Source organism: Cebus imitator, unplaced genomic scaffold (assembly GCF_001604975.1).
Source record: "Cebus imitator isolate Cc_AM_T3 unplaced genomic scaffold, Cebus_imitator-1.0 Scaffold92, whole genome shotgun sequence".
Taxonomy (NCBI): domain Eukaryota; kingdom Metazoa; phylum Chordata; class Mammalia; order Primates; family Cebidae; genus Cebus; species Cebus imitator.
In genome coordinates this window covers 2,582,110-2,606,703 of record NW_016107407.1, presented here as the reverse complement: position 1 = coordinate 2,606,703, position 24,594 = coordinate 2,582,110, and the positions used below count along the sequence as shown (strand labels likewise).

Genomic DNA, 24,594 nt, shown 5'->3' with positions numbered 1-24,594 from the left:
AAAAAAAAAGAAAAAAATACCAGAAAAATTGTACCAGGAAATTAAGCCCCACTATCTTGCATCTTTCATTCATTGAGCAACTGCCGCAGAGGAGGTACTGCAAGACACAGTCTCTGTCCTTAAAGGGCATATGCCCTAGTGAAGAAGAAAGAGTTACAAGCAGTGATAATTGTATGGTGGTGTAAGAGATGAGCCCAAAGCCATTCACTTGTATTGTAATTGCCTGGGTCACTGGCAGGTAGAAAGTGCCGGGAATCTTAGCAAAAGTTAAGATCAGAGTTGGGTTTTAAATGGTTAAAATGATCTTTTCTGCCAGAAGAAATGATGACACTTATTTCTGACTTGAGCAGCATCATTATTAAATGCAGGATGGAGAAAGGCACATGGTGCAGTCAGGTGATACTTAAAAAATGGCTATCACCAAAAACAAAGCCCAGAAAAGGAGAGATACTTGGAGTAATCCTGATGCAAAAAAATTAGGATCTGAGTGCCCAGAGGTTTTTCAGTCCGTGGCTGAGGATGTTAGGGATGGCATATACAACTTGAAGGATTTTAAAATGTCTATATTGTTCTAGACATTTTGGCCAAGGAGCAAAATTTAAACTACTGCATCTTTTCAGGATAACCCACGAGAAGGAAACTTGCTGGAGATTTCAACTGCATTCCTCATTTAACATCAACTGCTTTATTGTAGAAATACTGTAAGTTCACTGAACCTCTTGTCAGCATGACACAAAAAAAAATTTCTACTTTGATTTCAAATGCACCCATTTTGACAAACTATGAAAATTAACAGCTTTGCCGGGCACGGTGGCTCACGCCTACAATCCCAGCACTTTGGGAGGCCAAGGGGGGTGTTTCACGAGGTCAGGAGTTCAAGACTAGTCTGGCCAACATGGTGAAAGCTCGTCTCTACTAAAAATACAAAAAATTAGCCGGGCATGGTGGTGTGCACCTATAATTCCAGCTACTAGGCAGGCTGAGGCAGGAGAACCGTGTGAACCCAGGAGGTGAAGGTTGCAGTAAGCTGAGGTCACACCGTTGCACTCCTGCATGGGCAACAGTATAAGCGAGACTGTCTCAAAAAAAAAAGAAAGAAAATTAACAGCTTATATGAAGTGCTAATGATAAAACTGTAAATCAAATGTAATACTTAGCAATTTCCCTTACCTGAATTCAAACACTCATTTATTTCTACTACAGTGTTAGAATATTAGTACAGACACCTGTTCAGCAAAAGTATCATTCATCAATAAGGCAGGACATTATAGCACTATCAGCCAAAGAAATGTTTCCTTCTCAAGACATAATTTTTTCCTCAAAATATACAGAATTATAAAACCAGTTACCCCAATGGACAACTCATCACTGATGAGAATACCAATTCCCCACACGGACATAATTTATTAAAAGGAAATATTACAGTATAATCATAGTGCACTCATTTTTAAACACAAAACTAAAACTTTAGGTTTTACACATTATATTCTGAGAGATGGCCTAATAAGCAATATGGAACACTGAATAGTGTATACAATTTTTGTAATCTGTTGATCTGAGTAGAAATATTGTACCTTAACTGTTGTGGTACAATATTGTATACATAAATAAATGGCAAGAAATCCTCCTCATAGTAAAAAAAGAATTTAGCATTTTTTTTCTCATGATTTGGAAGGCTAATATTTCACAAAATATAAAATTTCATATCTTAACATGCTTGCCAGGAATATAGTTTTGGGATATGGCTCCACGATTTTACCAGAGTGATAGACAGCTGAAAAACTTAATGACATATTCTACTAAGCTCCACCTAGACAACACCACGATCCCTTAATTATGCTTGCTAGTACTTAACACAAAATAAATGTGAGACCTTCTAAAACTTGAGAAGGCTTCAAATTATTTTTGATAGATCAATTTGCCTCTTTCTTCAACTAGTTAACTAGTGAACTGCAAACTAAGTAAACCTGTCGGTATCTTGCAGAGGAGTGAAACAATGAAATACAAAATGTTTGTTTACTAAACATTTATTCATTGGCAAATTTACATAGAAGGTAACATCACACATGATACTAGAGGAAAACTGTGCCAGTGATATGACTCACAACAAAAACATAAATGTTCCATTTTTCAATGTCAAATTCCTAATAAGATAAAAATATTCTAAATATGTCTTCTTAAACTCACCACATATAAATGAATATAGAAACTACTAAGATAAATTCTAAAATGGATACAACAGATTTCAGTTTTGTTTTAAACAGAAAAATTATTCAGCTAAAAAAAGTTGAGAAAAAGTTAAAGTCCCAGGCTTACAAATGGCAATGTGTGATGTCTTTTATGAAGTGTATGTGCTGGTTAAATTAGTTATGCCTATCAACCTTGTTACTGGTTTCTTCTGAGATGGAGCCTCACTTTGCTGCCCAGGCTGGAGTGCAGTGGTACAATTTCAGCTCAACGCAAGCTCCGCCTTCCAGGTTTGAGTGATTTCTCCTGCCTCAGCCTCCCAAGTAGGTGGGGCTAAGGTGTGAACCAGCACATCGGCTAATTTTGTATTTTTAGTAGAGATGGCGTTTCACATGTTGGCCAGGCTGGTCTTGAATTCCTGATCTCAGGTCATCCACCTGCCTGGGCCTCCCAGAGTGCTGGGATTACAGGCGTGAGCCACCACACCCAGCTGCCTTGTTGCTGTTTTTTATTGTTAGTTAAGAAAGACCAACAATGAAAAAAAAAAATTTTAAGGATTTTCAAAGGAAGAATCCTATGTAATCAGGCCCACTACAGATTACTTTTTTATGAATGTCCAGGACTATCAGAAAATCCATTATCATGGAAATTCTGTCAAAAGAGATGACATTTAGAGAAATCTTGCCTTTGGTCACAATCCCGGATGACACCAAAAAAAGCCAAGGAAATCCTAATCAGGTGTGACTAATGACACAGAAAAACATGCATCCAAATTTTGGTTCAGAAGTACACAAACTGTGCAACTTCTGTCAAGTTACTTCTTTGCTCTATAACTTCCTGACATATAAGGTAAGTCGATTGGATTATGTGGTTTTGAGGGCTGTTTTCAAAGATTAACATCTTTGATTTTTTTTAGTTACAGTGCATATCAGGATAGAATCAGATCTGGAGACTTTCGCAGAATCTGCTTATAGATGTAGATAATTATAAATTGATATTAATAGAGAATGAAGATCTCAGCATCCCCCAGAGAGGCTATTTTTAGAAAAAGGAAATATCCAAAAACAAAGTAAAACAAAAAACATCATGGATATCAGGACTTAGTTCCTTTGTCTGTTAAGTGGGAAAGTGTGACTGATGACATCTGACATCCTTTCAACTCTAAAGACTCTTCCTTTCGGGGTATATCTTTTAAAAGCCTTTCTCCAGGGATGTGTTCACATAGGAATGGATCACAAAGCCTCAAAGCTCCGTTTAGCCCAGAGTTTCACATAGGGGATTATTCCACACGAAAATTTAATGTGTTCACATAAAATTAATAATTCCCTAAGGAAATCAGCCAGAATTTCAATACAAAATTCTTTTTGCATTCTAGCAGATCATGAAGTAAATACCTACACCTCCACTAATGTCTATATAGGAGTGATTCTAAACATATAAAAGACAATCATTAACCAACAGTCTGAGAAATTTCTACGTGCCTAAATACTGTGCAAATTAATAAATACTGTTGTTGTTCGTTTAGGCGAATGGAAATCCAATGTTTCGGTGTCTTTGGAAATATGGAATTTATGACTCAGAAAAACATACATCCAAATTTTCGTTCAGAAACTGTGTGATTTGTCAAGTTTCTTCAATTTTTTGCTGCATAACTCTCCTAATACCTTGTTTTGGCATTCTGCTGCAAGGAAACATCTTGAACGGGATTTCTATCTTTAAGTGGTAACTAACTTCACAAATAGCATTTGATTCTTACAGCCAATTATACTAGAATAAAGACTGAAAAGGAATTTTCAAATTTGCAAAACACAAGATGAATCAAGATATGCATATACACTTGTCAGGGTAAAACTATATAGAATCCCTAGTTTCTGGTAAACATTGTAAAAAACTGTCTTAAGAAAATATCCAAATCACAAAAACATCAATTTAGGCTACCCTTAAATAGTAATGCATTTGTCACCCAGAGCCCAAAGTGGTAAAAGGGGATATACATCACAAAACACAGAACTGGGAGAAAAGTCACTGCCCTGGGGAAGCCTGTGGAGTTTTAAGAGTTCATTACATATCTAGCAGAAGGAAGAGGAAACAATGTCAACTATAATGCAAACTGAAGAGGACTAATGAAGCTGTAGCTAACAAAATCAGGGCAACAGACTATGAAGAAAATGAATGACTCTTCAACCCATATATACAGCATTTCAAAAGGTCACTAGCTGAATTTAGGGATTTTTTTTGGTTTGATTTTTAGTTTTAGTTTTTCGCCTTCCTCTGAAGCATCAAGGGATTGGAGGCAGGACGCAGGTTACAGGAACTGGTGGACCAATGGTCTGATTCAGTATGGCAAGTCCTACGTTCCTATAACAAAGGGGAAATTACAGCATATCACTTTGTGTGCACACAGATCTAGGGCCACATGCACACTCTATCTGTCTCAGGGGTCTGAAATTTTATCAATAAAAAAATAATTTATCAAAAATGAAGTTTTACACCAAAGCCAAGAAAGTATGAAAAATCCAACAGCAGTGAAGACAGAGGTAAGTAAAAGCAAAGATTTAAAAGTGATAAACTATGTACAAAGCCTTTCACCTGACAGGTGTGCAACCCAACAGGTGTGGCACTCTTCCCTGACATTCACTTATGCCAAGCAGGTAAGAAGAAAAACGTTGACAAAGTAAAACCGGAAGGCTTACTTGTCTAAGTTTCACATGTAATAAAATAAGAAATTACAAATTCAGCAATTTTTCTGAACCAGAAACCTAGAAAGATTAGAGGAAGAACCACAGACAATTCTACTAGACATGCTTATGTATGTTTTCTATCATGCCTGGTAGAAAGTTCTTTGAAGGCAGAGATTGCTTCTTAATCATCTTTGTATCTACAGCAAAAGTATATACACAATGTCTTGCCAATAGCAGGCTTTCTATAAACACTCACTGATGAATAAATTACAGTTTCAATGAGGCTCCATAATGGAAACTTGAATTGTATTAAATCTGCATTAAATGTACTCAAAATGAAGTTAAACTTAGGATTTCACTTTAAATGAGAGCCTTGCAAAATATACCAGTAATAAAAGCGTTTTATGCCAGGTGTTACTTTAATCAAAACAGCTTCTTGTGTTTTAAATTTGAAAACTCTCACAAGCTAATCCCAAGATGAGCAACGCAGTAAATTCAACTACTTCTGTGGCAAAGCAAGTCTTTAATAACTGGATCTGTTAGTAGAAAGCTGAATTGCTGCAAAACAAGTGCTAATAACCTCATTACGCACTGGGGGCCATGCAGACAGGATGGTACTGAATCCAAACAAAGGATGCAGAAGACTAGTTTCGGGATTTTAAAACTAAGGCTTCAAAAAAGTAAAATACAATTTAAATACAGTAACACCCTATTAAATACAAACCAAATACATGTGAATTTTTATGTATGTGTGCATATATCTCTATATACATATTTTTTCTCCCCCTCCAGGCAGTGCCACTGTGAATGATACATAACTTTTGAATCCTTCTTGCCATAAAACGTTAAATTTTTATTCCTTTTAAACATAGCTTCACTTATTATCGCAAGTAAGTAAAGAAAATCTTGATCACTGGAAAACATTTTTATATGATCTCTTTCTTTTTGGTTCTTTCTTCATGTTACAGGATATAAAAGTCACTTAAATCAATGGATTGGTTTACTTCTTCACATGAACACTTCCAAATGACTTTAATAAACCTGTTCTCTTGCATCTTGAAAACATTAGGACTTTCATTTATATTGATAATACACTAATATCACACTAACATTTATGCTAATATTTAATAACCTCTCATTAAACCAATGAAAACATCAAAATAAGATGTGATAAACAGAGTTTTACCTGACTCACCCATTATCCTACTGAGGGCAGCATTTCTGCTGGGCGATTCATCAAGCCCCTCAATCCCACCGTAGAGGGAATGGGAAATTCTTCGTTCTCTATCATCCAACGCTGTTTCAATGGGTAGCTCGGGTCCAGGGGGGCTCCCAGGTGACTTCAGCTACAGCGTAAGGAGTGGTGGGGCGGGGGGGGCAAAGAAAAATCAGTACGTGGAGGCCCATTAGCAGCATGGGGGAATTATAACAACTTGCCCAAGGCCTGTATCCAACTGGGTACCAAATGAACTAGAACTTTTCACCCTGTACCAAAATAATTTGCGATGACAGCTCTGCCTAATGACCAACTTTCTGTGCCACTTTATACTGTGCCTCCCATGAAGTTCTGTCAGATTTCAACCACTGGAGGAAAAATATGTATATTAAAGACTTTTTTAAAATCAGAGCTTGTTGCTTATTTTTCCAATTTGACTGTTAGTGTCTGTTTAAGTCAATTTAAGTTACAGTGTAATTCAGAATTCTTTACTAGATGTTACTCTATAAAAGGTGTGCTTTATCAGAACAGAAGCTGCAATTTAGCTATAGGTCTTATACTTATGGTAGGTAAACACATCTAACAATTAGCACACATTTTTGCATGTGTGCTGGTGGAATTATTACCTACTCTACAAGACCAAAAGAGTCCCATTGTCAGCTCGGGTGTATTGAACAACAAACTGATTTTAAATTCTTCCTGCTACAAATTAAGAATAATCATGGTATTATCTTACTGTAATGTTTAAGTACACGATAGTAGCTACAATAATCACTTTAGCAGTATACAGAACAATATGAAAATTGGGACCAAATATTCTAAGGAAGTACACAAAGGTAAGAGGATTTCCAAAACATATACAATATAATAAATAAGCAATGAATGTATGTCAATTTTGATGACAATAAATTAAAATGGTATGGGGCATTTCTTAAAACACCTAGCTGTGTCTGATAAGTCATATTTTACATAAAAATAATATGAGTAAGTGATTCATGTTAGTAAGGCCTTCAAACAATTCTGTTTTAAGGAGGATCAAAGTGCATTTAACTACAATTCCCATGACGCGGGCTCTGAGGTTTGCCACAAGGACTGATATCTCATGCTGCTTTGGTGTTAGCCAGAGAGGGAGGGCCAATATGGGGGAGTGGGCAGGAGGGCAGCACCACACAGAACAGCGAGAGAGAAGGCACTCAACCCACACAGAAACCACAACTGTCGTGCTTCCTTCGGCTGAACAAATTATTATTTCTGTTAGAAGCTATCATCTGTTTAATATAAATGAGATATTTAATGAAGTTCCGAATTGTAGACTTATCTCTCCCGGTTTGATAAGCACTGGGGAGATTTAATGCATTGAAGGGTCAACACAATTACAATTGGAGGCACGTCAAACTGCAGGAGAATAATAAACTTGCAGCTCTAGTGAATTAGACTCAATAAGGTTTAAATTATGAAATGAGGATTTGTTTTATTAGGTTTTTTTTAAATTGCAGATTACAACTGACAGCTTTACTGAAAAGTAAATTAAATATTCAAGGTCTCTGATGTAAAGAAATAAAAGAACAGTTTCTAAAAGAATGTAATGCCTAAATTCCAAGAGACTCTGGGGACGTTAAAAGAAAAAAAAAGGTTAAAAAAAGTAATACCCTTACCATTAAAAACAAGTATCGTTTTTAAATGAACACCCACACTAAGAAGTATAACTACATAAAGACTCGATATGCAAGACTCTATAAACAAGTCTTACTATACAACAATTTATCAGAAGACAGACAACATATCCTCAAGCTTGCCTGAAAAATGTATTTAATTGAGCTACATAATGCTGTAATTTTCTAGATGATAAAACCTTTATAAAGTTTCTTCTTGAGAAATCCCTAAATATCCCAAAAGGCTATTTTAAAATTTTATAAAGCCAAATAAAAATTCCATTAAAAAACAGTACATTCAGGTTTTCTAGAGAAAAACAATAAGACGTCTGTTCAGGAAAAAAAACAAGCACTTGAACATTTTCATGGGAAAGATTCTCCACCTCCTCTACCTCTCTACCCATGTTTAATTTGCATCTCAAAAGACAGATTTAAATGAAGACATCAATAGTTGACTACATAAATATTTAACAGAAGATACAATGGCTTTAAATTTCTTTAAAAAAAAAACTGATCGAGGTTACAGTTTTGTTTTAAATCTTTTGATGATTTTTTGTTGTTGCAAGTACACCAGCTTAGGAAAGAGAAATGTGTGGGAAGGGTCCCCCGCCGCACTGAGGAAGAGGGGCAACCCCAGTGGTCTTGGGAGAAGGGCTGGCCTCTGCTCCCCCGGCTGCTCTCACGCCCTTGCAGACACCTTATATTAAAACTTTATTAAAATTAAGCTTCATTAGAAGAATAAATCAAAGTAAGCAGAACTTCAATTTTCATTTTGTTGTCTGTTTGTGGTTTAATGTCCAAAAATTTTCTTGACTCCAACTAAATACAGTCACCTACAGCACTGGCTGTTGGGCCCCTCTGCTCCATCCCAAGGAAAACAACAAAAATGGCTTCAGGTTCCCGCAAGATAACCCACACTCATAGGATTGTAGAGTGATATAGTCTTTGGCTACAGTAATTTGAAAATATATTATCACAAGTCAAAAAAAAAACTTATTTTTAACTCTTTGAACAGGCCTTTATATTTCATGTTGTGGTCACACTATCCCAAAGGAAATAATAAGCTAAGTGAATAACGAAGATTCATGTGACTTTATCTGTGGGGTTTAATAAAATCTCTGTTTGTTGTGAGTATGCATTAGCAAGTCAAACAGTGTCTTTCACCTAAATAAAATGTATCTCACCACCTCCTCTACAAACACTGAAAAGTTCCTATTGGAATGGCCTTAACACCCTTCAGCAAACCTAAAACTGGATTCTCACTGGTGATTGGAAAGATCATATTATTCAATATTTCAGGTTTTTTTTTAACATAATCTATTTTTTCCCCAATGTCTAGCATAGAGTAGGCACTGGTGGAATAATTAGATTAATAAATTCATTCCTAAAAGTGAGTGAGTCATATTTTCCTTAAACCACACTACATCGTGTGGAAATAGGCTGTTAAAACTGAGAGCATAGCATAATGTTGAAATTAAAAGACATTTAACCTAGATTACAAATACACATTCTGGAAAATATTTGCATCCAGAAGCCAAGTAAACATAAAGCAACTAATGAAAAGACAGATTTTAGTTTTGGAGGAGAATGAAGGCAGATTTAAGGTACAGTTTCACATTCTCTTTTCAAGCAGGACCACATTTATTTTCCTTCACATCCCCATGAGGGCAATGGCAAGAACCAGAAATGTGAGGTGAGCTCCTCAAGGCAGCACGTGGCAGGGCCAGAATTTCACCGATTCCCTCAGATTGTAAAGCCCATACTTTTATTGTACACTACTTCCCAACACAACTGGGATACAAAATGCCGAAACAACAAAATCACAGTCAATTAGATACACTCACTTGTGTAAGAAAAACAGACACTTTGCTTCTAAACTACTTAGCTACCTATGCTGGCCTTGCAGCTATTGAAGCAAATCATTTGACCTTTTTGCATTTATTTCTTAATACAGAAAACAAAGAGACTCACAAATGACACCTTAGGCTGCTTACTATTCTAATATAGTTTTCTAATTCTAAGAGGATTAAACCTAGAGAAAGAATTCATTTTAAAGAAGTCCTTGATGACTAAATCCCTCAATATGGTCTAAGACAGAAAGCTCACCTGGTGATATTCTCTACTGGCACTAAAAAAAGGCTTTACACAAAATCACTTCTAACCGCTATAATAAAATGTCTGGAAGCTATGTTAAATTACAGTAATTTCTATAAATATTAATTTCCTTAAAATATTTGAAATCAGCATAATTCTCATATAGAGGCTATTTTAAACGTTCAAGGAATGATGCCTGGTGTTTACTTCCATTCCCCACCAGCCTCCTTTGAAAGCCTTCAACAGACATGCCCTTTGGGGTAAGTGAAAACAAGTCTTCTCTCCCTGCTTTGTGTATTCCAAAACTGAAACAATGGAAAAGAGTGCCAGGTCTTAGCTTTTCTCTAAAAAAGTGAAACCATCCTTTCGTAGTTTTAAACAAGGGGAAGCCATCTCTTTATCTTTGAAAAAAGAAAAAAGAAAACAAACAACGATTGCTTATACAATGCTTTTAAGTGTAGTTAGGTAAGACCATTAGATATATGGAAAGAAGGAACGCAAAGAAAGTAAGAATCACTGCCCCAAATTCATTTTATATACCTTGTCTGAGGGTGATTTCAGAATTTCAGTTTCTAATATTAACAAGACCAATTTTTCTTTAATAACGCCAGACTCTCCAGGGTTGCTCACTGGCGTTCAGGCCAGCTGACCTCTCAGGCCTGGACTGGATACCAGCAATGGATAGACAGAAACGTGGTAGATGGACCAAGTTCTGGCAGTCTCAGAATTCACAGTTCCAGCAAAAGAAAATCAAAGAGGAAACCATGACAGCGTGACAGCTGCTGGGTAGAGGTAGGTTCACAGGGCGATGAAAATACTTTGGAAGAGGTAAATGGAAAATGAAAGACTGTGGAAGTGTTTGCTAGGATGAGGGGCAGATGGACTCAAGTGGAAGACCTAGAGATGTGAAAGAGCATCCACGTCTGAGAAATTACCAGAAACACTGAGTAGCTGGAGCAGAGGTGCTGCAGAGGATGTAGGGCACCGATGACAATCAGGTATGTCCCAGTGGGCCCCATGATGGAGACTCGTTGATCCTGGAGTCATGGAAAGCTCCTAAAGGATTTCAGCAGGGACTGACATGATCAATGTGTTTTGCAGAAAAATCTGCCTGAGTGCGGCCAGGCGCGGTGGCTCACACCTGTAATCCCAGCACTTTGGGAAGCCAAGGTGGGCAGATCATCTGAGGTCAGGATTTCGAGACCAGACTGACCAACACGGAGAAACTCCATCTCTACTAAAAATACAAAATTAGCCACATGTGGTGGCACATGCTTATAATTCCAGCTACTTAGGAGGCTAAGGCAGGAGAATCACTTGAATCGGGAGGCAAAAGTTGTAGTGAGAAGAGATCGCACCATTGCACTCCAGCCTGGGCAACAGAGTGAAACTCCATCTCAAAACAAACAAACAAAAAATTGTCTGACTGCACTGGAGAGAATGGAGTGAGGGAGAAAGCAGAGAAACCCCTCAGGGATCTGCAGCAGTGAGCCTGGTGAGAGGATGAGGTCTGAACTCAGGCAGTGGGAGAGGGAAGAAAGGGTAACAGGCTGAGCGAAGAGAGATTCTATGCCAGGCGCAGTGGCTCACAGGCATAATCCCAGCACTCTGGCAGACCAAGGCTGAAAGATGACCATCTTTAAAGAAAAAATTAGCTAGCTGTGACGGTGCATGCCTGTGGTCCCAGCTACTAGGGAGACAGGTGGCAGGATTGCTCGAATTTGGGAAGTCAAGGCTGCAGTGAGCCAAGACTGCACCACTGAATTCTCGCCTACACGGCAAAGCGAGAAAACGAGACTCTGTCTCCAAAAAGAAGAGAGAGAAATTCTAGAGGCAGAAACAACAGGGACAGGCATAGTGACAGCATTCAAGAGGTCAAGGGTGACCCCAGATCTCTGCCTTCTACAACAGAAAGAATGTGGTGCCTTGTGAATTAGGTGTCCATAAAACACGAGGAAATATGTCCCTGGGCAGGTGGACAGAGGGATCTGGCGCCATAGTGGAGTTGTGAGCTGGAAAGAGGATAATGGTATTCATCCTAATGTGGTTTCAGATGGCCAGGGAGTGGACAACAGCTAGGGAGCATGAGCAGAGTAAAAACAAACAGACCCGAAGGAACCTTGAAAGACAGGAACAATGAAAGAACAGAAAGAAAAGAGGAACCCTTAGAGAAGTTCCAAAGTACAACATCAGAAAAACAGAGTAGACAAGAGACACTTTGAGAATGAGATAGTACCCACAGATTCCTGAAAGACCAAGCAATTAGGCTAAGAAATAGCTCCCAGAGAAGGTCTCCAATGTGCCCTCTTGGGACTAATGTTAGGGAAATACATGGCTTTAAAATAATACCTAGTGAAAGGAGCTGACAAATAAACTTAAAGAAAACATATTGGACCAGGTGAGGTGGCTCATGCCTGAAATCTCAGCACTTTGGCAGGCTGAGGCCAGGAGTCAGAGACCAGCATGGACAACATAGCAAGACCCTGTCTCTACAAAAATGAAAAAATAAAGAAAACATATTAAGATAATACATACCACTTCCATGTGTAAGAGAAAGAAATATGTGATAAAATACAAAAGATTTTCTTTTATACATTCTTATCTTTCCTAGCTTGAAATTAAATATGCAAATCTTGGGTTTAAAGATGAAATTGCAAAATGCAGTTTTCTGATTGGCAAACACTGGACTATATGGCTAAAAGACATAGAAAGACAACTCAGCACATTATTTTGGCTTGAGATTTGTTCAGGACAGCGTGATGCCCTATGCTTCTATCAATATTTACTGTAACATAATTTACACACACCCTCCCAGTGTGCAAGGGAGGTGGTTTTCCAAAGGTAATGCGTAAGTACAACAGCTGAAAAATCATGTCTTATGCCTTATGGGAAGCTGAATTGAGATCTTCTGTCTTCATACAATTCTTTAGTTAAACCCTTTCAGTACAAAAGGCTTCTTGCTAGTATTACAAAGATAGCACAGCACTCATAAGACATTCTTGATATAACTGCTTTATAAGTTCATGCTGTCCTAAAAAATAGTAATAACCAGCAATGTATGAAAATGATACCATAAGGAATATTGAATATTAAAGTCTATTACTGTCTACTGCAGCTGTTTCCTTACTTAAATCACATTCCTTCACACATACTCATATGCAGAAGTGAACGAGACACAGATATTTCAGGGGGATTCCAATTTCATGTCTCTTACAGGACAAGACGGAATAAAATCAGCGCTTTTATCAAAACATTTTCAGGCTGGTACTGGTTTACTTTGTCACTGTTTGGGGGGAACAACTGGGAATAATCTGAATCAGATAAAAGCAGAACACTGATCTTCAGTTCATTTCTGCATTTTTAAGTCTTCCTATAGCATTCAATGTTTCCTGTGAAGGAAAATGTTGAGAGGTTGTTAAGATTTTTAGTTGGTCTCTAAAAAGACTAAGAAGGTGATACGTTGTCCAGTAGAATGCATCTCATCTGTCTTATTCACTGCTATGTCCCAAGGATCTAACACATTTTTTAATACACATAAGATGCTTAATAAATATCTGTGGAATGAAAACTGTCCTGTGGAATGGGAAAGTATTCAGGTGGCCAAAAATAAAAAGGCCTAACAGAGAATGATATATTTATAAACTTACAGTTGAGATGTTTTCATTTAATGCTTTGTGGGAATTAAGTTAAAAGATCAGCTAATGCTTTTGCAATGAATAAAAACTATTACTCAATCAGTCCAGGAGAGAGGGAAGACAGAAAAAAAAAAATTAATCCAGTACCCTACTCTGAGGGATTATTTTTATATTTATCTTACATAAATGAATGTTTTTATGTCCCACTCTTTTCCATTCTGAAATTTTTTGTTAAGGTTACATTGTTCTCTTGATATGGAAATTAATTTGTTAATTACTGTTAACTCATTCCACATTTGGCAAATAATAGTAACAAAATAACTCAGTGGTCAGTGATTTTTCAGAATACATCACCTTTATATTGACTACCAACCGAGCTCCAGAGTATATTTACATTGTAAAATATGCTTGTATCATAGGTTCAGAGGAGTGGTCACTGCAACCTGAAAAGTTTGCTTTACATGTTTATTAAACAGAAGTTTTAAAATTAAGAAAAACAAACTATTTAGGTATAATTTTCAGTTTGTATTATTTGCTAATCATTTTATCTTAGCTGATTTTAATATGTGGGAATCTGAACATCGATTTAAGAAAAATACCACATTTTCAACAGCTCTTTTTTGCACATGGGCAAGACTGACCTATTTTCTATAGATGGCACATAATTTATAATGGATCCATGAAATTTAGCTTTTTTCAAGCTCCAATGTTAACAACTCTACATATAATTCATTTTTAACTTTCAAATGTCCTATTCTACAACAAAGTATGTTTTACATATTTGGGAAAATAGATGATCCTACCCTTCAAGAAGAGAGGATGTCCTGTTTCTTTTTCCTCACTCCTAATTCCAGACGGCAATATACATTTAGAACAAGGAGAGTATATTGCAATACAGATCACTGAAAAAGGAGGCATTCAAAGAGAACAGGCTCAACCCCATAGAGAAAGAGAAAATAGGGACTGAAGACAGAGAGGGAGGTATACGCTATTGGTATAGCGTATTGGACATTGATAATGTCCAAGAGAACACCATCATCTAAGAAACCAGACTGTGTGGCAGGTGCTATGGCGCATGCCGGTAATCCCAGGACTTTGGCAGACTGAGGCTGGAGGATCACTTGAGCCCATAAGATGGAGGCTGCAGTGAGCTGTGGCCACAACACTGAACTCCGACATGGTCACCACAGTGAAATCCTGTCTCAACAACAAAAAAAAGAAAAACAGGAAGGGGGAAAGAATCCCTACTAACCTTTGTAACAGGCATCCCATTTTAGATAAACAAATGAATAAGCAACTGTTTCTCCGCATGATTCACCTCCCAACTAGAAGAGAAAATGCCAGCTCTGAGAAGGAAGATGTGACCCTGATTTCAAGAAGAAAACTGAGCCAAAGGTGCTCTTCAGATCCCAGTGTTTTCTGCCGAGGTGGCAACAGGAGTATTAATATCCACTTAGGAATATGTTGATCACAAGACTTAAGAACACAAACCACAATCCACTGACAAAATAATAAAACTACAACAAGCTAAGATAATTTATGGTCTTTTGTGGTAATGTCCTGGAACCTAACACCCTTTGTCCAAAATTAGGACAGAAATGTAGTTTTATTGCAGATGCTAGTGCTGTTTTGCATTTTTTTACCTCATTGCACTTGCTTATTCTCCTCGCAACAATAAGCTGGATCATTCCTCGTTTATTGCCTTCAGTAGACATAGACCTTCTTAGGGTTTCCATGGCATCTTGGTTTGTCTTGCCCAACAGGGATTCTCCATTTACTGCTATCAGTTGATCATTCACCCGAAGCCTTCCATCCTGGGAAGAAAACAGGTAAAAATAAGTGCTATTAAATAGACTGCTATAAAAGAAGTAGCTTTTCCTTTAGTTAATAAACAAAATAAAAACAAAGCAAAAAAAAAAAAAAAAGTTGGGAACTTTAATCCTGATGGATTATGCCCAATTGAATGCTGGCATAAAAACGTCTAAGCAGCCATTGTAGCCTGTGTCTATTTCAATCATTTATACATTTGTAAATCAAGTCATTATCATAATCTGTTTACCAAAATAGCATACTAATTCAAAGGACACAAAGTGATTACTTTCTTGCTTCCAGAGACACCCATAGAGGTTATTTACAACCCAAGACATGTAAAAGCTCAAGGCTATTAGACAGTTGCAGAGAAGTGTCCCCTTAACAAATGGCCAGGAAATTTTCTCTAGGCTGAGAAATAGAATAAGTGACCCACAAACACAGGAGGGGAGGGGAAAGACTAACATCTACTATAGGCCAGTTCTGTGCCAGGATCTATGCCAAATCTTTGCATAAATTACCTTCATTTAACTAGCATGTCTATGGGTTGTATGTTCTGTGAGAGAAAAAAATGAAGGGCTGAAGTTATGGACTCCATCCCCACATGACACATCATTGAGGTATCTAATAGTTGTTTGTTTGTGAATATGGGTACCATGAAGAAATGAGAAAACATCTGTTAACTGTACATGTTCTCAAAATAGGAATAGGGTTGAAATTAAAATTTTTGTTAACAGGCATATGTGTGGTAAAGTTGACACTTACTTTAGATGCTGCTCCTCCATTAATAATGGACTTGACAAAGATTCCCAAATCTGCGTGGTTCTCTTTTGACCGGTTACCTTTGACACTGACACCAAGGCCTGCAGATCCTGAATCATTAAGTGGGACTTCAAACGTCAGAAATTCCCTGGTGCCATCAGGTGTGAGAACAATATCCTCATCTTCTGCTTTCTAAGAGGGAACAAAATTGCATAGCACATTATATTCCAATGTTTCTTTCTCAAAGTTATTTTTATTTATTTTTAATTTTTTAATCAAAATGTATTCCCAGCACAGAAGTTATTTTTAAAGACTGCTAACGAACAGTTCCTTAATCATAAGAGGCAAAATATTTCCACCAAGATTTCACGGCAAGATCCAGGAAAATAGTACATCTGTACACACTCCAGAAGATTCCCGGAACCAGCTGTTAATATTTTTATGTGGCAATTATTCAATATTGAACCAAATGTAAATCAGATTTGAGAAAGATGGGGGAAATGTAGTAGAAGGACTAAAGACTAGTACACTTCTAAAGTTTGGGTTTTTTGGGGCTATTTATATATTCTAAACCACAGGAGAATAACAGTAACAACAGGAGTCAAGATAAATAAATATAATTCATCTCCCTCTCTTTGAGGGATTGTAACTTCAACATCTGTGAGACAAAGCAGAGATACACAATATCACAGAAAATTTTTCCACATTTTTTCATACATAATATAGCTGGTGAATATTATTCAAGCAATATTGTTTGATTAATTAGTTATATATCAAGACTTAACTTCACAGTCACCAAGTACAGAAGACAAAGAAGACTTTTAAAATAAAACACATTTAGGATATACAAATTCTTGTTCACCTCCTTTAGAAGAGAGGAAGAAATGAAAGCTTAATGTATAATTGGATAAAATGCATTAAGATGACAGTCTATCATTAAGAAAGGCTGCAATCCAGAAGAGGGAGTACTCAGCCTTCTAGCTATTCCTCAGCAATCCCATTCATGGCCACGATTTCTACCACCTCTATGCTGGTCACGTCCAAATCGCTAAGGCCAGGACACTTGTTCAAGCTCAAACTCTTGCTCCAATTACGTAAGAGGCACGTGGCACTGGCTCTTCAAGTAAAAACTGAATGGCATATCTAGTCCTACAACCTAGTTCTCCTGCTCTTTCCCAACCTTTGAACTATTTCTCCAGTATCTGCTTAGTCATTCAAGCTTGACTTATCAAATTATAATTGAAGAATAAGAAATATAACGGCACACAGATATGTAGGAATATACACTTCAAACAGATTGTGCTTTTACGGAATGTTCAACAACACGAAGAAAGTAGGTGACTGCATCCTACCAGATTTTTGAAACATCCTAATAAGAATGGAAATCAACCTAGTAATTATAAAATAGGTGTGGTGAGGAATTTGGGGTGTAAACATGTAGTCTCTGATGTCTCAATTACATAAAATACATTTTGAGAGTACACTACCTGTAAGTGAATTTTTTCCATTATAAAATAGGCAATATGCTATCTGTAAGTCTTCAGACTCACAGTAATGTGATATGTAAAGTGATGTTTCCAACTCACAAATATTCAACGTTAACATTTTATGGTAGGACATCTTTGTGCTATCTCAAAGGACAGCCTCATAGTTTTTAAAGACAAGTAACATATCAATTATAATAAACTTGCTAATGGGTTAAAAAAACATTAAAACTTATATAATGACGAACTCAAAATAAGAACCTGAAAAAGTACAGGGTAATGGTCATGTTAACTATGCAAAGCAAATACATTTTACAATCAGAGTCCAAATAAAGCCTTAGGCCTGCTCATTATAGAAGCTATATTTAAAATATTCCCAGGGAACAATTATAGCTCAAAAAATCCAATGTATTATGGTAGGCAAAAAAAGATCAAATATATCAAATACTTTGACACAGAAGTATCTTTATATACACGCCTTGCTCTATAAACATGGACATTCAATACACTTTTTTATTGTGGTGCATGTGGCTCAAAACAGGTTTTGTTTTTTTTTGTTTGTTTGTTTGTTTTTGAGATAGTCTCACTTTGTCAACAAGGCTGGAATGCAGTGATGTAATCCCCATTCACTACAGCTGTGACCTCCCCAGGGCCCCAGATTCAGGCAATCCTCCCACCTCAGCCTCCAGAGTAGCTGGGACTACAGATGTATGTCATCAAACTGGGTGTATTTTTGTGTTTCTTTAGAGACGGGGTTTCACCATGTTGGCCATGCTGGTCTCAAACTCCTGGGCTCTAGCAATTCGCCGGCTTTGGCCTCCCAAAGTGTTGGCCTTACAGGCTTGACCCACATGCCCAGCCCCTTGAAACATTTAAAGAGTACTTAATAACGACTGTGTATGGATGAACTGCACTACCTCAATATAAAATCTGTTATAAAAATAAAAGGTACATTAAATTTTGATGTTTAAAATACAAAACAGCATCAATAGCATCAATATATACCACAGTTCCTCTTGACTTTAAATTTAGAGGTAACTGAAATAAAAATTATTCTGTCAATCAGTACTTATAAGCCTGGAAGAGCAACATTTGAAAAGAAACGGAAAACAAGGATAGTCTTTCTACAGACACATCTAAGTCTCATCATTCAATATGCTCACTTGCCTCAACTCTGGAAGGTTCTTAATTGTTACTTCCTGATTTGAATCTTCAGTTGCCTTTTTAGCATTTACTGAGTTTTACATTTGTATAACATTTTACCAAGGCTTACAATTCTCATATTTTTCCTACTTGAAAGATCAGGATAAGGAGCCAGCTGCATACATGAAGAAAAATTATAATCAAATTGGAATATTTTCTGACTGCTGAACACTGAACCTGTTTTTTTTTTTTTTTTTAAAAAGCATATTCTCCAGGGGATAGTTTCATTTATCATAATAGCTGCAGAATGGGATTAATCTTTTTCAGCTTTCTTATCAAGTCATAAGTCATTATTATCATTAAGGACACTGACGTGAAAGACTGTACATTTCATGTGATATTCCATTATTAACCCATTTGGCTCCTGACATAGACAGAAATTGATGCCAGCTTTTAGAACTTAGTTCTCTGGCAGAAAAAATGTTTTTTAAAATTTTCCTTTTCAAAAATCATTTGAAATGCTCTATTACTGAGAACGTTCATAAAGTCAGATAGCACAGGAATCTCTATATTCTGATGTAAAGTAGAAGCTAACTTTTGATCACCCTGTTATTCCATGCAGATTCTGCACCTTATCAACCGTATCTTGAATTACGGTCTTCCTATAGAAACGCAAAAAATGTCTTTTCTTTAACTCGCTCCTCACTTCATCTGTGCATGGTCATGCCACTCAAGCACATCCATCTCTTGCACATACCTGTGTGTATATCTCAAGTGATTTTTTTCAACAATAAAGCCTGTCAGTTCTTCCTTTACCCATTTCTCCATTACCACTTGTTGTCTTTAAATGCCCAAAACAAAAGAGCACCTTTGCTAAGTAACCTGCTGAATGGGTACCGTGAAAGCTACTTACTATCCCATTCTCCTGAGAAAAGCAGAAAACATGTACATTTGTATTATTTGTATCTGTAGTGAGACGCAAAAAGAGTCACAAGTGGCCACTACCATGGCCCCAATTTCCTTCTTCCCCAAATAACAGTCCAAAAACTGAGAACAGAGCTGGCCCATAGGCCCGAATCCACAGTTAATCTGCAGCACAGGTGTATCTATAAAAAAGAAACTAAGAGCTGACTGTGTTAAACAGCAGAAAAACAATCATGGAAATGGTAATCTCTGAGCTGCAACATATGAAGATTTGGATGAGAATGTACAAAATATTGTGAAGAGAGGCACAAAAATCCATGGTCTGTGCACATGTGACAGAAGACTATAAAATTATGAGTGAGCTTACTACCCTATTTTGGGCTGTATAACAATATACGTGACTCAGCAAAATTTTATCATTTCACTCTAAATCATTAATTTCTCTCTCTCAAGATCTGCCCTTATCTACAGTTATTATCTTTTTTCTTTTTTTGCCACAGGGTGTTGCTCTGTCGTCCAGGCTGGAATGCAGTGGTGTGATCATAGCTCCCTATAACCTTGAACTCCTGAACTCAAGAGATTCTCCAGCCCTCAGCCTCCCGAGTAGCTGGCTGGGATCACAGGGCACACCACCAAGCCTGACTAACTTTTTTTCTTTTTGGTAGAGACAGAGTCTTGCTATGTTGCTCATGCTGGTCTCAAACTCCTGGGCAATCCGCCTGCCTTGGCCTCCCAATGTGCTGGGATTATAGGCAAGAGCCATGATGCCCAGCTGAGTTACCATCTTTAATACACAAATCTCTAATAAATTAATAAAAAAAGATAAGCAGTCTGCATCAAAGAGGAAAAAGATGTAAACAAGCCATTCACTAAAGAAAGATGAGTGTATCAATAAGTAAACCTCTAAGTACAAGGTTCAATCTTACTTGCAACTCAATCAAAGGTTATTCAATTGCTCCATATATTATACTTTCTTTAAAATAATGATATCCAGCAAATGCTGCTATGCCATAGAATATTACAAAATAAAAATAATGATATCTAATAGTGTAGAAGATTCTTGCACTGTTGGTGAAAGTAAAAAATGGCACAATATTTATGGAAGCTAATTTGGCAATGCTTATCTAAATCCCCTACAGTTTGTCTTTTTCTTAGGCTAGAAATATTACTTTTAGTAATATGGCCTATAAAACTAATTGTGATCATGTACAAAGATTTAACTGTGAGGATATTGTTTTAATTATGATAGCTAAAAATTGACATGTATGACAGTAAGCTAAGAAAATTAATATATATCTACACAATGGAAAGCCATGCAGTTATGAAGTATCTTAGCAAACTATTTTGTAAGACAAGAAAGTATTTGTGACTAAGAAATTGGGTTTCACCATGTGGGTTTTCATAACTTCCAGTACGCCAATCAAAAACCTCCACAACATATTTTTATGAAATAATGTCTGCCTTCAAAGATCACTAGAAGATTCACAAGGTCGGAATTTATGTCAGTCTTCACTCATGCCTGGGGCATGACATTTAACAATATAGGATATGTGGCTGGGACATGATACATGTAAAATAGGTGGACAAGAATTTTATTTGTCTGTTTTTTTTCTGAGATCGAGTCTCGCTCTGTTGCCCAGGCTGAAGTGCAGTGGTACGATCTCAGCTCACTGCAATCTCACTTCCCAGGTTCAAGCAATTGTCCTGCCTCAGTCTCCCAAGTAGTTGGGACTACAAGCCTGTGCCACCACGCCCGGCTAATTTTTATATTTTTAAGAGAGACAGGGTTTCGCTACGTTGGTCAGGCCGGCCTCAAACTCCTGACCTCAAGTGATCTGCCTGCTTTGGCCTCCCAAAGTTCTGGGATGATAGCGGTGAGCCACTGCGCCTGACCAAGAAAATCATTTGAAAAAATATATCACCTTTGGCTAGACTCACAGACACAAATAGAAAAAAATACATCAAAATGACAATACTGAAGTCACAGAATAACAAGTGATTTTGAGTTTCTTCTACGCATGACTGAATTTTCTACAGTTCAGATGCATTATTTTGATAATACAAAAAATTCATTGTATGCTATTTAATTCTGCTTCCTCAAAAAAACACTGCATGGAGGAGAAAATTGGCAGAGGGTTATACAGATGGTCCACAACTTACAATGCTTCGACTTAATGGCTTTTCAGCTTTTGATGGTGCCTACGAAGCCATTCTGTTTTTCACTTTCAGGACAGTATTCCACAATTTACATGGGATATCCAACATTTTACTGTAAAATAACTTTGTGTTAATTATTTTGCCCAACTGAAGGCTAAAGTAAATGTCTTGAGCACATGAGGTAGGTTAGGCTGGGTTATACTCTTGTAGGTTAGGTGTATAAATACATTTTCTTTGTATTTTATACATTTTTTAAATTATAATTTAAGTTCTGGGGTACATGCACAGAATGCGCAGGTTTGTTACATAGGTATCATTGCTGTATCCATCACCCCCCGGACCCCGCCCCGTCATCTATATTAAGTATTTCACCTAATGCTGTCCCTTCCCTAGCTCCCCACCCACCTGTACATGGTGGGCAAGAGCTGCTGCTAGGGACAAAGACAGGCTATGAGTGAGCACCTTAGGACAGCCCTAACAAAACAACCATGCCATGACAGCAGACCATCGGAGCGCCACACAGAACAGAATTTTTCACAGACATTAAAGAGAGAATATACTTATTCAACCAACAGAGATTAAATAAAATGCAGGTAGGTATCTGAGATACTATGAACAAATATCATGGTTTTTAAATTTAAGAAAAATTTTAAAACCATGATAAAACTCTTAATAAAATAACCCTCCAATCAAATGCCAAAATTTCCTTAAGTTTCCCATTTTAATTTATCCCATATGTGAGGTGAACATTTCTGTATGTTATTTGTGCTGATATTGTAAAGTTCATTATTCTTATTAGTAAAGTTCAAATGTCACATCTGGCTTTACTATGCTCTTTTCTAATTCGAATGGTAGATGCCAAACACATTTTGAAAGACTTTTAGATTTTTTGCTTGTTAAAAGAATGCTGAGGAAAAAATGTTTTGCAAAAATATTAATCTCTAATGTTAGCCCCCCAAATACCCGATCAAAAAAACATCAGACAAACTCAAATAGAGGGACATTCTCAAAGTAATCTGCCCCTTCAAAAATTAAAAATTTGCAAGGAGTAATTTGCTCTTCAAAAACTATTAACAAAGATAAATTGAAGAAATGTTCTAGATTACAGACAATTAAAGAACTATGAAAACTAAGTGCCATGCACAATCCTGAATTGGAAACAGGACCAAGTTCTATCCGTTTAATTCATTCATCCTCTCATTCATTCATGACATAAAGGACTTTAATTGGGACAACTGATAATACAATTAATTTACTCATTTTCATAACTATAACACAGTTACATAAGAAAATGTCCTCCTTCGGGCCAGGCACAGTGCCTCATGCCTGTAATCTCAACACTTTGGGAGGCAGAGGTGGGCAGATCACGAGATCAGGAGACCAAGACCATCCTAGCCAATAAGGTAAAACTCTGTCTCTACTAAAAATACAAAACTTAGTTCAATGAAGTGGCACCTGCCTGTAACCCTAGCTACTCAGGAGGCTGAGGCAGGAGAATTGCTTGAACTGGCAGCTGGAGATTACAGTAAGTGGAGAGAGCACCACTGCACTCCAGTCTGGGCAACAGAATGAGACTCTGTCTCCAAAAAAAGAAAAAGAAGAAGAAAAAAAGAAAAAAATATATATCCTCCTTCTTAGGATAGATACACTCAAGCACTCAGGGATAACGGGAAAGAATGTCTATAATTTATTCTTGATTCACAAAAATATTACATAGGGCCTGGGCACAGTGACGCCTATAATCACAGCACTTCGTGACGCCAAGGCAGGAGGATCACTTGAGGTCAGGACCTCGAGACCAGCCTGGCCAACATGGTGAAACCCCGTTTCTACTAAAAATACAAACATTAGCTGGGCATGGTGTCACAGGCCTGTAATCCTAGCTACTACAGGGAGGGTGAGCTGGGGGAATCGCTTGAACCTAGTAGGAGGAGATTATAGTGAGCTGAGATCATGCCACTGCACTCCAGGCTGGACAACAGAGTAAGACTCTTTCTCAGAAAAAAAAAAGAAAAAAGAAAAAAAAAATATATATATATATACATTCAAAATATGAGGGAGGGAAAAGGGAAGAATAGGTAGAGGAAGGAAGACGGGGAGGAGGAAAGAAAATTATATAGCAAATGTGGTAAAATATTAACAATTGGGGAATGCGGATAAAGAGTATACTAGAGTTCTTTGTACCATACCGTTCTTGAAACTTTTCCAAAAGCCTAACAGTTCAGGAAAAAAATTACAGCCTGGAGCAGTGGCTCACACCTGTAATCCCACCACTTTGGGAAGCTGAGGCGGGTGGATCACGAGGTCAGGAGTTCAAGACCAGCCTGGCCACGATGGTGCAATCCCGTCTCTACTAAAACTACAAAAATTAGCCAGGCGTGGTGCGAGGTGCCTGTAATCCCGGCTACTCAGGAGGCTGAGGCAGGAGAATCGCTTCAACCTGGCAGCAGAGATTGAGTGAGCCAAGATCACATGCCACTGCATTCCAGACTGAGTGACAGAGACTCTGTCTCAAAAAAAAATACGAATAGTAATTAAGCCACAATAGTTTTACAAATATCAAAAACCATCTTTATTATGACTTAAGATTTCAACAGCAAAAAGATCATGTAATAAATCATAAAGATATTATCAATTTTACCACTAAGCTGCAAAAGTGCTATAATTAGACAAAAACTAAGATGTATTCCCGAAGGAAAAACACACCCAACATTAAACAATCATTATCTTATTATAATAATAGTGAGCCATCCCAAATGAATTTCATAAAATCTGTTGCAGATAGTCACTAACCATAATCACTGGTATTTCTGTAAGATCATGAAAATATTATTCAATTCCAATTTTGGA

General features: G+C 37.2%; 1 protein-coding gene across 22 annotated transcripts in view; it reads right to left on the bottom strand.

The window, feature by feature from the left end:
• The window catches only part of PARD3 (par-3 family cell polarity regulator), a 709,408-nt gene that overhangs the window by 236,942 nt on the left and 447,872 nt on the right, over positions 1-24,594 (bottom strand). For 11 of the 22 annotated variants that reach the window (XM_017535377.2, XM_017535365.2, XM_017535373.2 and 8 more), the window contains 3 exons: positions 16,040-16,228; positions 15,109-15,279; positions 6,055-6,214 (listed from right to left, as the gene is read on the bottom strand). In XM_017535377.2, the coding sequence (XP_017390866.1) occupies positions 6,055-6,214; positions 15,109-15,279; positions 16,040-16,228 (520 nt within the window). The remainder of the gene's footprint in view (positions 1-6,054; positions 6,215-15,108; positions 15,280-16,039; positions 16,229-24,594) is intronic. The other 11 variants (XM_017535366.2, XM_037740920.1, XM_017535369.2 and 8 more) reach the window with 1 other exon arrangement.